A 13,614-nucleotide genomic window follows, 5' to 3' on the forward strand; every position below is an offset into this window, starting at 1 on the left:
AGATGAAAGGTTACTTGTTCGGTCCTAAGTCAAATCCAAACATCTATAATTCAAAGTACATTATTCTCATTGACACCAAAGCTTACTTTTTAAATTTTAATTTATTTTTTATCAGATATGGACATACTTAGTATGTAAACAACACGTTAGTACCATTCTTTCCCTCATCTGTGCCACTCTTCTGAATAGGCCCTCCTAGTTGGGGATGCAGGTCAACTACATGGGGATTGTGGATCATGCATTGTGAGTGCAGCAGTCAGTTATGGGAAGAGGCAATGTCTCTGTGCATCATGCCCCAACTTGTGGTTCTAACACTCTTTGGCCCCCTCTTCTGCAAAATTCCCTGAGCCATGTTGTGAGCATTCTAAGTCTACTTCAGTGATGGGCTCTGAGGAGCCTCTGTATTTCTCCTCTGGTAGGTGTTGAGTATCCTCAGTGTCTATCTCCTTCACTCTTGTGCTGACATCAGGTTCACCGAGAAAGCAACATTCTTGCTCATTTCCACAATTCCTCTGTGGTTTTAGCTGGGGCCAGGGTGTAGTGCATTGGGTCGTTTATCTCCTCAGGTCCTACTCCCATCTGAACAAAAAGAGCAGAATCTCCAGTGGGGAGCGAAGTCAGCACTGGCTAAATTGGATAACCATTATTAATTTAGAGAGAATTTAAAGGGTGTAAACCCTTTTATATCCCACATTTAGTGGAAGCTTGAGATTGGAAAGCAAAATCATTACCTGGATATGATTCTGACTTGTTTCCCAGTTCCAGATGTGGTTTCCTTGCCACTGAGCAGATCTGTTAGCCGAACCAAGAACAGTTGGGTACCCACCATGGCTTTTTGCCACTATTGCACTTGAGTGAGCATCATGTCAGGTTGTTTGAATCCAAGTATCTTAGAGTTGCTTGGACAGATGTGTGCCACTTTCCCCTGGTAGCTCATGTAGCACCTTCCAGCACTAGAAGGGCTGTCTGGGTTCTGGCTGTCTTCTAGATTATAACCAGGTATCTCTATGGTCCATGCTGACAGCTTATGGTGTCTTTGGCAGTAAGGTCTTACCTTTAACCACTGGTGGATAATAAAGTGCTTCAACTGAAGTCTGTCTTGTTTGTTTTGGAAGACCTTGTAGGTCTCTTTGATCAGCACCTCATAATGGATGTTAACTGCTTCCTGGCCAGTGCTAAGGGAAAAGAAAAAGACAGGAAAAAAGAAAAGAAAAGAAAAGAAACAGGAGAAATTTAAGGTTCAGATTCATCTCACCCTCTCCAGGGCCCTTCAGTTCAGGTGCTCCCCCCAAGGTCCTGTTGAGGGTTCAACTTGTTAGTCTAACTTCCAGAATATAGGGTTCTGTGGTACTAGTTCAATTTGGTTTCAGTTTTGTGCCCGACCCCCTTCCGCTTCCCCCAAGCTCTACCCTCCCTATTGTCTAAGCCTTGAGATGCCATTCAGGTACATCAGCAACTCAGGCTGATCCAGGTTAGGAACTGCAGGTGAGTGAGACCATGTGATGATTGTCTTTCTGTGGTTGTGTAAGTTTGCTTAGTGTGATCTGTTCCAAGTTTGACCATTTTTCTACAGTTTTCATTGTCAGTTTTTTCTTAACTGCTTAGTAGAATTCCATTGTGTAGATATACCACATCTTGGTTATCTGTTCATCCAGTGATGGGCACCTGGGTTGATTTCAGTTCTTAGCTATTCTAAATTGACCAGCTATAAACATGTTTGAGCAAATATCTCTGACTGAGGTGTGGAGCTTTTAGGGTAAATGCCCAGTAAGGGAATAACAGGGTCTGTTGGTAACTCCATATTTATATTCATCCTTTTCAGGAGTCTCTGTGTTGATTTTCATAGTGGTTGTACCAGCTTACATTCCCACCAAGAATGAATGAGTGTTCATATTTCTCCACATCCTTGCCAACATTTGTTTTCATTTGATTTTTTTTAATGTTTGCTATCTTTACTGGGGTAAGGTAGAATCTCATAGTTGCTTTAATTTGCATTTCCCTAATGACTAGGGATAATTGAGCATTTTCTTAAATGTGTGTTAGCCATTCGTAATTCTTCCTCTGTGAACTCCTTATTCAGTTCTCTGCCCTACTTTTGGGCTGGGTTGTTCGATTTTTTTTATTGTTTTGTTTTTGAATTTTTTGTAGACTCTAGATATTAGGCTTCTGTCAGTGGTATAGGTGGTGAGGATTTTCTCTCATTCAGTGTGTAACCTATTTGCTCTGCTTATGGTATGTTTGTGCAAAAAGCTTTTTACCTTCATGAAATCCCATTGGTTGAGTGCTTGTTTAATTTCCTAGGCTAGTAGGATTTTATTCAGGAAGTCTTTTCCCAGTCCTATATCGTGAACTGTGCCTCCTACTTTTTCTTCAAATAGTTGAAGAGTTTCAGGTCTTATATTGAGGTCTTTAACCCATTTGGACTTGATTTTTTTTTGTATGGCAAAATGAGTGGGTCTCATTTCACTTTTCTACATATGGTCATCCAACAGCTTATAGTTCTGGTTGCTAAAGACTGAATAACCTCAGAATTTTCAGAGCCAGAGGCTTGTATTCTAGGTCCTGAGAAATAGAGGCTGCTTTGGTTTGGATTATGTGTTCCTCGTAAACTCATATGTTCTGAATGCTTGATCCTCAGCTAATGGCAATTTTTTTTGAGTGGGTGGGGGTCTTGTCAATGAAGTTGTGTTGTTTGTGGCAGGCTTTGGAGTATTATTTATAGACAGCTGTCCCTTGCCAGAGTTTGGCTCATTCTCCTGCACTTGTTTTCCACCTGCTATGGCAGAAGTGATGTCTAGGCTCTGGCCATCCCATGCTTTTCCCTGCCATCATGGAGCTTTCTCTTGAGACTGTAAGCAAAAGAAAGAAAAAGAAAAAGAAAGAGAAAAAGAAAACTCCCACCCCATCACTTGCTTTTGGTCAAATGCCTTATTCCAACAATGAGAAGGTAACTACAACAGTGGGGATGGCTCTAGTCTTTCTAAGCCAGATATTTATATCTCTACTTGCTTCTGTTAGAAGAATTTTGCTCTGAACTTTTAAAAAACTATTTATCTATTTATTTTGAGAGAGGGAGGAGGAGACAGAGAGAGAGAGAGAGAATGGGCCTCCTCCCCCCACTGCAAATGAACTCCAGATGCATGTGCCACCTTGTGTATCTGGTTTACATCGGGAATTGAACCTGGGTCCTTTGGCTTTGAAGGCAAGTGCCTTAACTGTGAATCTATCTTTCTAGCCTTTGCTCTGAGTTTTTAATGCCAGTTGCCTAGAGCCTGACAAACAGTGTCACAGCTCTTGATGTTCAGGTGTTGAAGCTCTAAATTTTAATGTACCTTGCAGCCATCTATTATAACTCTTTAGCCTTTGTCTTGAGGTTTGTGGTAGTTTGGTTGGAAGTCCCCCAGTAGACTTGGTTTTATTAAAGTTTCTTAGATTTCCAGCTGCCTGGTTGGGAGAGGTGTCATTGTGGGCAGGGTGTTACTGAGGGTGGACATGGAATTCCAGCCTAAGATATGCAGAATGCTGAAGGAATTCTTCCTGGGTAACCTGCTATTTGGCCACTTGTTTCTTCTTTTCCTTTTGATAGTGGGTTTGTCTGTCTGTCCTTCCTTCCTTCCTTCCTTCCTTCCTTCCTTCCTTCCTTCCTTCCTTCCTTCCTTCCTTCCATCCATCCATCCATCCATCCATCCATCCTACCTTCATCATTATTGACCTTCCCCTGGATTTGTAGTCTTCAAATAATCCCTTCCTCCCATAAACTGTGCCTGGTTTGAAAGTCCATGTTAGCAATGTGTGCAACTATAGCGAGGCCCTTGGATCTTAACCCTTTACAGCTTTCTGGACTTCTTCCAGAGGCTGGACTCCCATTTCTTTCTTGTGCTTTGCATTTTGCTCCTCACAGCCTCTCACTTTCAATAGTGACCTCACCAGTCACTCTCTGTTCAGCCACCTGTCTTCTGCTGCTGTCACCACTGCTGTGGCTAAAGACATGCTCTTTATGAAGCCAGATTAGTCCCCTGTATCTGTAATAAATACAACAACCAGACAATAAAAAGCCATTTGGTAGAAGGTTTTTATTTGAGTCTAGTGTTAACAGCACTAGGAGGCAATACACAGGAGAAAAAATCTCATGGACCAACCCAATAGACTATAAAACAGGCTAATTATAATAGCCAGAAGGGTATGGTGCTTTTTCATGGCTTAGAAGTCCACCAATCACAGCGTTATATTCACATAGCACCTAGTTCCATCAATCACATGTCTCCCATGTGTACCAATCATAAGCCTCACAAGTGCCCCAATCACATGCCTTTACTAAGCCTTGAGGAAGTACTTATCCCTTGACTGAGTAAGCAGGACTGAGAGTCACCATTGTTGCAGTTAGCTTTATGTTGCTGGCAGAAAACACCCGACCAAGAGCAGCTTATGGGAGGAAAGGGCTTATTTTGGCTTTGAAGTCAGACTTGAGAGGAAGCTCCATGATGGCATGGGATGGCATGAGCAGAGGATCGACTTCATCCCCTGGCCAACATCACCAACATCAGGTGGACAATAGCACAGGAGAGTGTGCTGTACACTGACAAGGGGAAGCTGGCTGTAAAACCCATAAGCCTGCCCCCCCAAATGCACGGCCTCCAAGAGACTCCAATTCCCAAGTTGCCACCAGCTGGGGGCCTAGTATTCGGAACACATAAGTTTATGAGGGTCACCTGAATCAAACCACCACATTCTGACCTTGTCCCCCATAAACTGATAGCCATCTATGATGTAAAATGGAGTGTGTCTTTTAACTGAGCTGTAATACAATAATAATAATAATAATAATAGCACAGAATAAACATGCTACAAAAGATGGCATTGGACATAGCAAGAAAATATTGAGTTAATACAAGATTTAAACAGGACACGCATCAAACTCTGTAGTTCCAAGTCTGACAACTTTAACCAGTAATGAGTCTCTGGAGTTCCAATTCTGCACCTCCAGCTAGTCTACTCACAGCCCCAGAAAACTTCATCTGGTGCCAGCAGCTCTCCTTGGCAGCCATTTCATAGTACTGGCATCTGCATTTGGTTTCCACTGCAACACACAATTTATCCTCATGGCTCCATCAGGCATCCACTCAGGTAATCTCAACAAGCCTACTTCACACTGTCCATAGCCATTTCCAAAAACAAAACTGGGTTGCGAATTCAGGTGACCATCTCTTTCCTGCATTTATTATATTCCATAGTGGTAGGTAGCCTCCTAATTTACTGATCCAGGGGGGAATAAAGTAGACTTTGAAGAACAAGATACCCAGCATTCAGGTACCTTTAGAAGAGTCTGCATTCTTCTTTTTGTCACAGTGCATATCAACTGGCCCAATGTCAATGGTTATAATCTCTCAAACAATTACAGCTGAATGAGCAACAGTTTTGGCCCAAAGATTTCATTTCTTTCTCTGCCATATCCTGCTCACAGCAGTCCATTTCTTAGCAATGCAACCCTGCATGATATCTCAGGACATAGGCAGGAAGAACATAGCAAGCCTCTGAGACAAACTGCTTCTAAGCCAATCCCAACAGTTCTTTCTCATCCTCACAAGCCAAGACTCACAGTCCATAGTCTTATTGCATTCAGGCCTTTCAACTCTGACCAAAATGGTCCATCAAGCTGTACTTATAGCACTACAAGTCTGTTAGGCCAAGGTTACAAATCCTTCCACATTCCTTCCTCAAATTAGTTTCTAAAGGACAAAAGCCACACAGTCAGGTTTCTACCAATTTACTGTTGCACTCAGCTTCTTGTTACTGGAAGAAAGCATCTGACCAAGAGTATGTTGTGGGAGGAAAGGGTTTATGACTCGGGGAAACTCCATGATCATGGGAAAAATGAAGCCATGAGCAGAGAGTGGATATACCTTCCTGGCAACATCTGGTGGACAATAGCACCAGGAGAGTGTGCAAAACAGCAAGGAGAAGCTGGCTGTAACATCCATAAGCCTACCCCCAACAATACACTGCCTCCAGGAGGCTCCAATTTCCAAATTGCCACCAGCTGGGGACCTAGTATTCAGAACACATAAGTTTATGGGGGACACCTGAATCAAACCACATCAAGGTTTATCACATTATCAACAATAAATGCCAGACTACCATGAGATAGTATCTTCAAATGGCCAAAGAAATGACATTTACTATAATTGCTCTTTTTATTGAAGAGTATGAGAGCAAAATAATTATTTTCAAAGAAAAGCTAAACTCACTAAAACAAACCGTTATACCTTTGAAACTAATTGATTCCAGGGGAAATCTCAGATGGAATTATAGAGTGCATCTTCTAATTCCTCTTGTAAAAAAATTATATTGTTCCAGAGAAATAATCAAGGAAATCTTTTCATGAGTCAAATTCAACTTTGGAAACAGCACTTGGGAAGAATAGTCCCCAAAAGGACAAAAACATCTTTCTCATAGGAGCATATTAACAACCTGAAATAGAATATTTGTAAACCAGTTTCAGGTATCTGTTTTCATACATACAAATATAAATATAAGTATAATTATTTAGGACTGATCACAGTAATGGAATATTATTATGTTAGAAAAATAAGACAATTCATCATATTAACACATTTGGAAATAAGTAATAAAATGAAATACAATTTTCCAGAAGTTGCTTAGGACTTTTGTTACAAACTAGGAATAAACAGTGTTTCTATTTTCATTAATACACCTACCAAAATGTTTGCCATTAGTTACATTTCAGGAAATCTTTTAAATTCAAGAACAGGAAGACAAAAGATAGGAAAATAAAAATAAAAATTCTTTTTCTTATTTCCAAAGTATATTTGGGGTCTGACTACTACTGCACTATTATCATCATCTTGTTATGTATAACCTCATCTTTCCTCAGCAACCTCCCAGTAGACTTAATGAACCTGCTCTGGCCCTATTAGACTATATTCTTAATAGAGCGGGAGCAACAAACCTATATTAATATGAGAACTCAGACTGCTTCTCTATTCCATCAACTATCTTGTTGATACACTTTATCAGTTCTACAAGCTCTTATTGTATCTCTGACTATTCCCCTTAGTTGCTTTAGAAACTGGATTCATGCTACTACTCAAATCAATAATGCAGATAAGCTTTTATCTCAGAGTCTTGGTACTATTGTATCTTCTATTTCAATCCTTCTGCCTAAAGATATGAATGAGTTACTGTTTTATTATTTAAAAAAATTCCCACCATGTCTCTCCTTTTTAAAAATCACAAACTTTTTCTTTCCTCATGTGTGTGTGTGCATGTGTGTTTTGTGCGCATGAGTGTTTGGGTATTCATGACCTTGGGTATTTTCCTCCTTTGCTTTCTTCTTTGTGTCTTGAAACACTTGAGCCTGGTGCTTGCCAGTTTATTTAGCTAGCTTCTCTAGGGTGTCCCCTATATATTAGTTGTTTTCTCATTGCTGTGACAGAATACCTGACAAGAAGAAACTTAAGGATGGAAGGATTTGGAAGGATTGATTTTAGCTTACGGTTAGAGTTCACAGGCCATCACAGTAGGGAGAGCATGGCAGCAGGACCTTGTGTAAGTCGGTTTCATTCAGTCCACAGTGAAAAAGCAGAGACCAGTGAATACTCCTTGTCAGCTAGCTTCCTCCTTTTTATACACTGCAGGACCCTGTCCCATGGGATGGTCTGGCCCACAGTTAAGGTGGGTGTACCTACCTCAGTTAACCTAGTCAAGATAATTCCTCACTGGCATGCCTTGAGGGTAGTTTCCTAAGTGATTCATAGGTTTTTCAAGATGACAGTCAATATAAACTATTATATTCTATATTTACCTCCCAAAGGCTGGGATTAAAAGTACTGCTACAGACATCTCATTTTTTTTAACTCTGTAAGAAATTACTCCTATTATATTATTTTCTGTTTCTTTCTGCATATTGTAAATAACTATTTTTAAACTATTGACAACTTCCATCAATATAGACACTATGCTATAATCATTTCTACCACCCTGTCTTTTCCCTAAATGACTAATTTAAAAACTAGATGTCTCAAGGTAATTTGAAGTATAGATTAAAAGGTAAGCACTTTATATATGTAATAAATTTGATACAAAATTATAAAATGAGGAGCCACTCCAGGGGACTGAAGTAAAGCATGATGCATCCTACCCACATGCACACATGCAAAAAAAAAAAAACAATAAAATAAAAAAATGAAAATAATAGTGTGTAACACTTGATGGTGAATAAACACTTGCTGTTTTTTTTTTTCAAAATAAAATTCAAAACCAGAGTTGAAAAGGAAAAATAAAAGAAGCAAAACCACAATAAATTATATGTTAATATTTAATTGTGGGGTTTGTATTAAACTTTCCAAATATTAGTGAATCTAAATAAATCTTAAGTATATTTAAACATAAACCGTAAATGTATACCTAGTCAGAGATTTCATGTAAAATTTTGTCAGTTCTTGTTTGGGTTTCACAGTCTTTGACTCTCAGATCACTATTAAATTTAAACCTCAGGAACAAAAGTAATTAAGCATTTATTTCTTTAGTAAAAGTTATTGGTTTTTTTGGGAGGGGTACTAAGTAGAAAGGAAAAACATTTACTTTGGGGTCATCTAAAATAGTCCTGAAATAATAATAGTAGGCCAGCAAATTCTTGAATGTGTTTCCTCATTCTTTCTCTTTTATATTCCTTTTTACACACCTTTAAATTTTTTTTTTTAATTTATTTGCAAGCACAGAGAGGGAGAAAGGGAGGGTGGGAGGGAAGGATGGGCATGCCAGGATCTCTAGCAGTTGCAAACAAACTCTAGATGCATGTGCCACTTTGTGCATTTGGCTTTATGTGGGTATGGGGGAATCCTACCTGGGACCTTAGGCTTTGTAGTTAAGCGCTTTAACTGCTACGCTACCTCTCCAGTCCTACGTTCTTTTTTTTTATCCTGCTCCAGCCTACCAAGTCCCTAAACAAAACCAATTCACATGTCATCTGATCCATGAACCATTATTTTATTCCGTAGTCAAATTTGTGTGCCATGCCATTAAATGCTCATTGACCATAGTTAATACAGTTAAATTCTTACCAATTTTATCTTAAAACCAATTTAGAGTATACACCGTGATCCTAGTCAAGAAAATATCTTTGGTGTTATGTCTTTTTCTTTTCCTGGTTCATGATTTTTGACCAAGCTTTTTATTATCATTGACTCAAAAAAAGTTTAATTTTAATTATGTATCCTTTCTTAATCAAGCTTAAATAAAATATGTCACAGAGCTTTCATATAAGTTCAAAAAAATTGCTAGGTGAATTGTGTTGTCACATAACACATTGTAGAATGAAGATGGCAATGTAAAGTCAGCCAGTCCTGTGTCACATTTCCAGAAGTTACCTTCAATGAGATTATCTGCCAAGTGAAATTAATATTGGATTGAAATGTCGTGATTTTATGGCTACTTTGTTTCAGTTGTAATGTGCTTTGGTTTGTGTGCATGAGCTATGCATACTCTATATTTGTATATGAGCACTATATATTCCAAGTAAGCATCAAGAGTCTGTTAAAACTTTGTTTTAAAATAATTTTTGCAAGAGTCTAAGAAAATACAGACTACATATTATGAGGTCAGAGGCAGAAAAAAATAGGGTTAGATGAACAAGAAGCACCAATTTGGATTATAACTGTATCTTGATCATGACAACTAATTTTTTGTTTTTTCAAATATCTATTTTATTTATTTGAGAGAGAGAAAGAGGCATAAGAGAGAATGGATCTACCAGGGCCTCTAGCTACTGCAAACAAACTCCAGGCACATGTGCCACCTTGTGCATCTGGTTTACGTGGGTACTGGGGAGTCCAACTTGGGTCCTTAGGCTTATAGGCAAACGCCTTAACCATTAAGCAATCTCTCTAGGCCTAATTTTTGTTTTGTTTTGCTTTATTTTTTGTTTTTTGGTTTTCGAGGTAGGGTCTTGCTCTAGCTCAGGCTGACCTGGAATTCACTATGGAGTCTCAGGATGGCCCCGAACTCAGGGTGATCCTCCTACCTCTGCCTCCCGAGTGCTGGGATTAAAGGCTTGTGCCCCCATGCCCAGCTCTAATTTTTTATTCATTCTGGCAAATAGCCATTTGTCAAATAGTCTAGAGAGAGAGTTGTACAGATCTTGAACCAATATATGTAACTATTGGTTGTTGCTTAATACCCTAGTTGCTAAATAGATAAAGAGTGGCTTTTATTTTTTTTTTCTGAACCATGAGCTTCATATTTTATTCCTTTACCTGTTATCCCATGCAACTTCACGCTATGCTGATTTGCAGAATATGGCTTTATAGTCTGTACAATTATTGTGTAAGTATTTAAGATATCTAAACACCTAGAGTTTGTCTTGTTATGACAATTTTCGTTTTTAAAAAGATTAATAAAATTGATCATAGCATATAGTATAATAAGTTATTGATAATCTGTGTGATTTTTAGACTGCATTTTATAATCAGAACTCTTTGGTCAGTCTAGAAAATTATTTTATGTACAGTATAACCTCAATTTTTATAAAACTAAGTATTTTGTGAAATAATATTTGAATTAATACAACTTACTGAAAATTATATTGAATTACCAAAGTCCTATAATGTTATTTTGTTTACATTCAGCATTGCTTTTGCTTTCCATTCTTGTTACAAAAGAAACCCTTGGCCTTTAGAGAATGCAGTGGTATTATTTACATTAATTCATATGGCTTGTGCAAAAAATGCTATAGCTCCTTTGCTTAATGGGATTCTTCCCCTGTGGCAGTGCAAACGCCTCGAACAGGAGCTTCATCATCTGAAAGAGCAGAAGCAGACTTCAGCAAACAACATGAGACATCTGACTGCTGAAAACAATCAAGAACGTGCTCTGAAGGTAAATCTCCATTCCTTCTTGCAGGCAAATGAAGGTTGTAAGCCCTTCCTGCCAGCTTTCTATGCAGCCTATATCAGTTGTGTACATTGCAGTAGAAGTGAGCTGTGCTGTTTGCCAACAACCCCTTCTTTAAACACAGATACAGCACCCTGCTGTTATGGCATTATTTTATCTCATGTACGTGTACATATAAACAACATATTTTCCAAAATTTGAGTGGTTGCATGTAAATAATATAGTACCTATTCAATCTTTTCTGTTTTTATATCTTCACCTTTTATAGCTAATAAAGTGTCAACTCTCAGAGAAATATTAAATAATTAGCCTTTTCTTCATATCAGTGTTTATTATCATAATTGTAAATATATTTTACTTATTTATTTGGAAGAGGGAAAGAGGCAGAGAGAGACAGACAGAATGGGCTGCCAGGGCCTCTAGCCACTGCAAAGGAAGTCCAGACTTACGCACCACCTTCTGCATCCAGCTTTACGTGGGTACTGGGGAATCAAACCTGGGTCCTTTGGCTTTGCCAGTAAGCACCTTAACCACTAAACAATCTCTCCATCCCTTATAATAATTTTTTTGCTTTTTGTTTTGTTTTTGTTTTTCAAGGTAAGGTCTCACCCTAGCTCAGGCTGACCTGGAAATTCACTATGTAGTCTCAGGGTGGCCTTGAACTTTTGGTGATCCTCCTACCTCTGCCTTCTGAGTGCTGGGATTAATGGTGTGCACCACCACTTCTGGCAGTTTTTAAATTAGTTGTAATGTCTTGAAGGATATTTGAATGTACATGGGAATTGAAGGAATTGTTAGAATGTTGCAAGAAGATTAAAATAATGTATTCTACTAGAATTTGAAGCAAGTGACATATTTTATGATATGTTCCATTACAATGTAGATTCAGTCATTATCAAAAATAACATTATTGGGCTGGAGAGATGGCTTAGTGGTTAAGCGCTTGCCTGTGAAGCCTAAGGACCCCGGTTCGAGGCTTGGTTCCCCAGGTCCCACGTTAGCCAGATGCACAAGGGGGCGCACGCGTCTGGAGTTCGTTTGCAGAGGCTGGAAGCCCTGGCGCACCCATTCTCTCTCTCTCCCTCTATCTGTCTTTCTCTCTGTGTCTGTCGTTCTCAAATAAATAAATAAAAAATAAACAAAATAAAAAAAAGAAAAAAAAATAACATTATTTAGGTCCTGATTTTATTTTTTTCTTAAAATGTAACTTTCCATTCTTTTACTTCATGCTAATTCCTTCATGATTTCTTCATGTTAGTATCTCTGAGACAATAATGGTCTCTACCCTCCAGGTGTTTCCATTCTCATTAATATGATGTTTTCTTAATTTATGGGAAACAAAAGATTTTTGGTTGTTTTCTGGTACAATAAGAAGATTTGTTACCAAAAGGATTATTTTGCATTTGATCACTTTAAAGAGTCTTTTCTACACAATATATTTAACTTAATTTTTAAATTCTTAATTGTAGGCTTATATTAACTTTGTTATTATTGTGTAATGCATTTTCAGTGTCTTTCTTTTTTCAAATATTTTATTTATTGAATGATTTACTGTACAAAGAGAGAGAGAGAATGAATGAATGAATGTGGGCATGTCAGGACCTCTGGCCACTATAAACAAACTCCAGACACATAGAATACCTTGTGCATCTGGCTTTACATAGCTGCTCAGGACTAGAACCAGGTCCTAGGCTTTGCACTCAAGCACCTTAACTGCTGAGCCATCTCTCCAGCTGTATTTTCTCTTTTCTGTTGATGTTATAAATGAGAGAATTATAGATCCCTCTGATTCTCTAATTGGCCCCAAGGAATATATTATTTTATGAAAATTAAGTGCAATAATCTTTAAAATACGCAAGAGGAAAACAACCACATTTTAAAGGCATCTTCCATAATGGATGGTAATTAATTATCAGTTCTAAGAGTAAGAGTTTATATGCCAAATATTTTATAAGTTTTTCCTCTTAACTGGGACCTGAAATTAAAAAGGCATATGCCTTTAATCTTAGCACTTAGGATGCAGAGGTATGTGGGTCACTGTGAGTTAGAGGCCATCCTGAGATCACATAGTGATTTCCATGTCAGCCTGACCTAGATTGAGACCTTGCTTTGAAAAACAAAGCAAAACAAAATTCTGCTTGTTAAGGCATGTAATGATGATTTAATCTGTATTTTGAAATTTTTGCTGGTATGTTTATATAAAATTTAATTAAATGATGATTATAGAGAGAAATTGATGTACATTTTTAAGAAGTTATTAAAATTGAAAGGAAATAAGTAGACTCATAGAGACTTAGAAATTCAAAACATAAACAATACTCTTGGGCTAGAGAGATGGTTTACTGGTTAAAGTACTTGCCTGTGAAGCCTAAGAATCCAAGTTCGAATCTCCAGGTCCCATGTAGCCAGATGCAGTGATGCAAGCATGTAATATTGCACTTGTGCCACAAGGGGGCACACATCTGGAGTTAGGTCACAGCAGCTAAAAGGCTCTGGCGCACCCTTTCTCTCTCTGCTTCTTTCTCAAAAAGAAAAAAAGGAAAAAGCTATAAAAAATATTCTTATAAAGTATAACTCAGTTTAATTTATAAAATTTAAGTAACATTTTAGCATAACTCATTTTCACTCCTGAAAATGTATTATCTTATAATCTTTGCTAGTTGCTCATATTTTTTTCTTTAAAAGTTTCTCATTTTTCCAGTATTT

The 13,614-nt window shown here is 38.0% G+C and overlaps 1 protein-coding gene across 9 annotated transcripts in view; it reads left to right on the top strand.

Annotated features, from left to right (window-relative positions):
* The window catches only part of Mipol1 (mirror-image polydactyly 1), a 378,948-nt gene that overhangs the window by 190,904 nt on the left and 174,430 nt on the right, over positions 1-13,614 (top strand). For 8 of the 9 annotated variants that reach the window (XM_045155139.1, XM_045155144.1, XM_045155143.1 and 5 more), the window contains one exon: positions 10,786-10,893. The exons of the other annotated variant lie outside the window; for it this stretch is intronic. In XM_045155139.1, coding sequence (XP_045011074.1) covers positions 10,786-10,893 — 108 coding nt within the window. The remainder of the gene's footprint in view (positions 1-10,785; positions 10,894-13,614) is intronic. 9 annotated transcript variants of the gene reach the window in all.

Source organism: Jaculus jaculus, chromosome 7 (genome assembly GCF_020740685.1).
Source record: "Jaculus jaculus isolate mJacJac1 chromosome 7, mJacJac1.mat.Y.cur, whole genome shotgun sequence".
NCBI lineage: Eukaryota > Metazoa > Chordata > Mammalia > Rodentia > Dipodidae > Jaculus > Jaculus jaculus.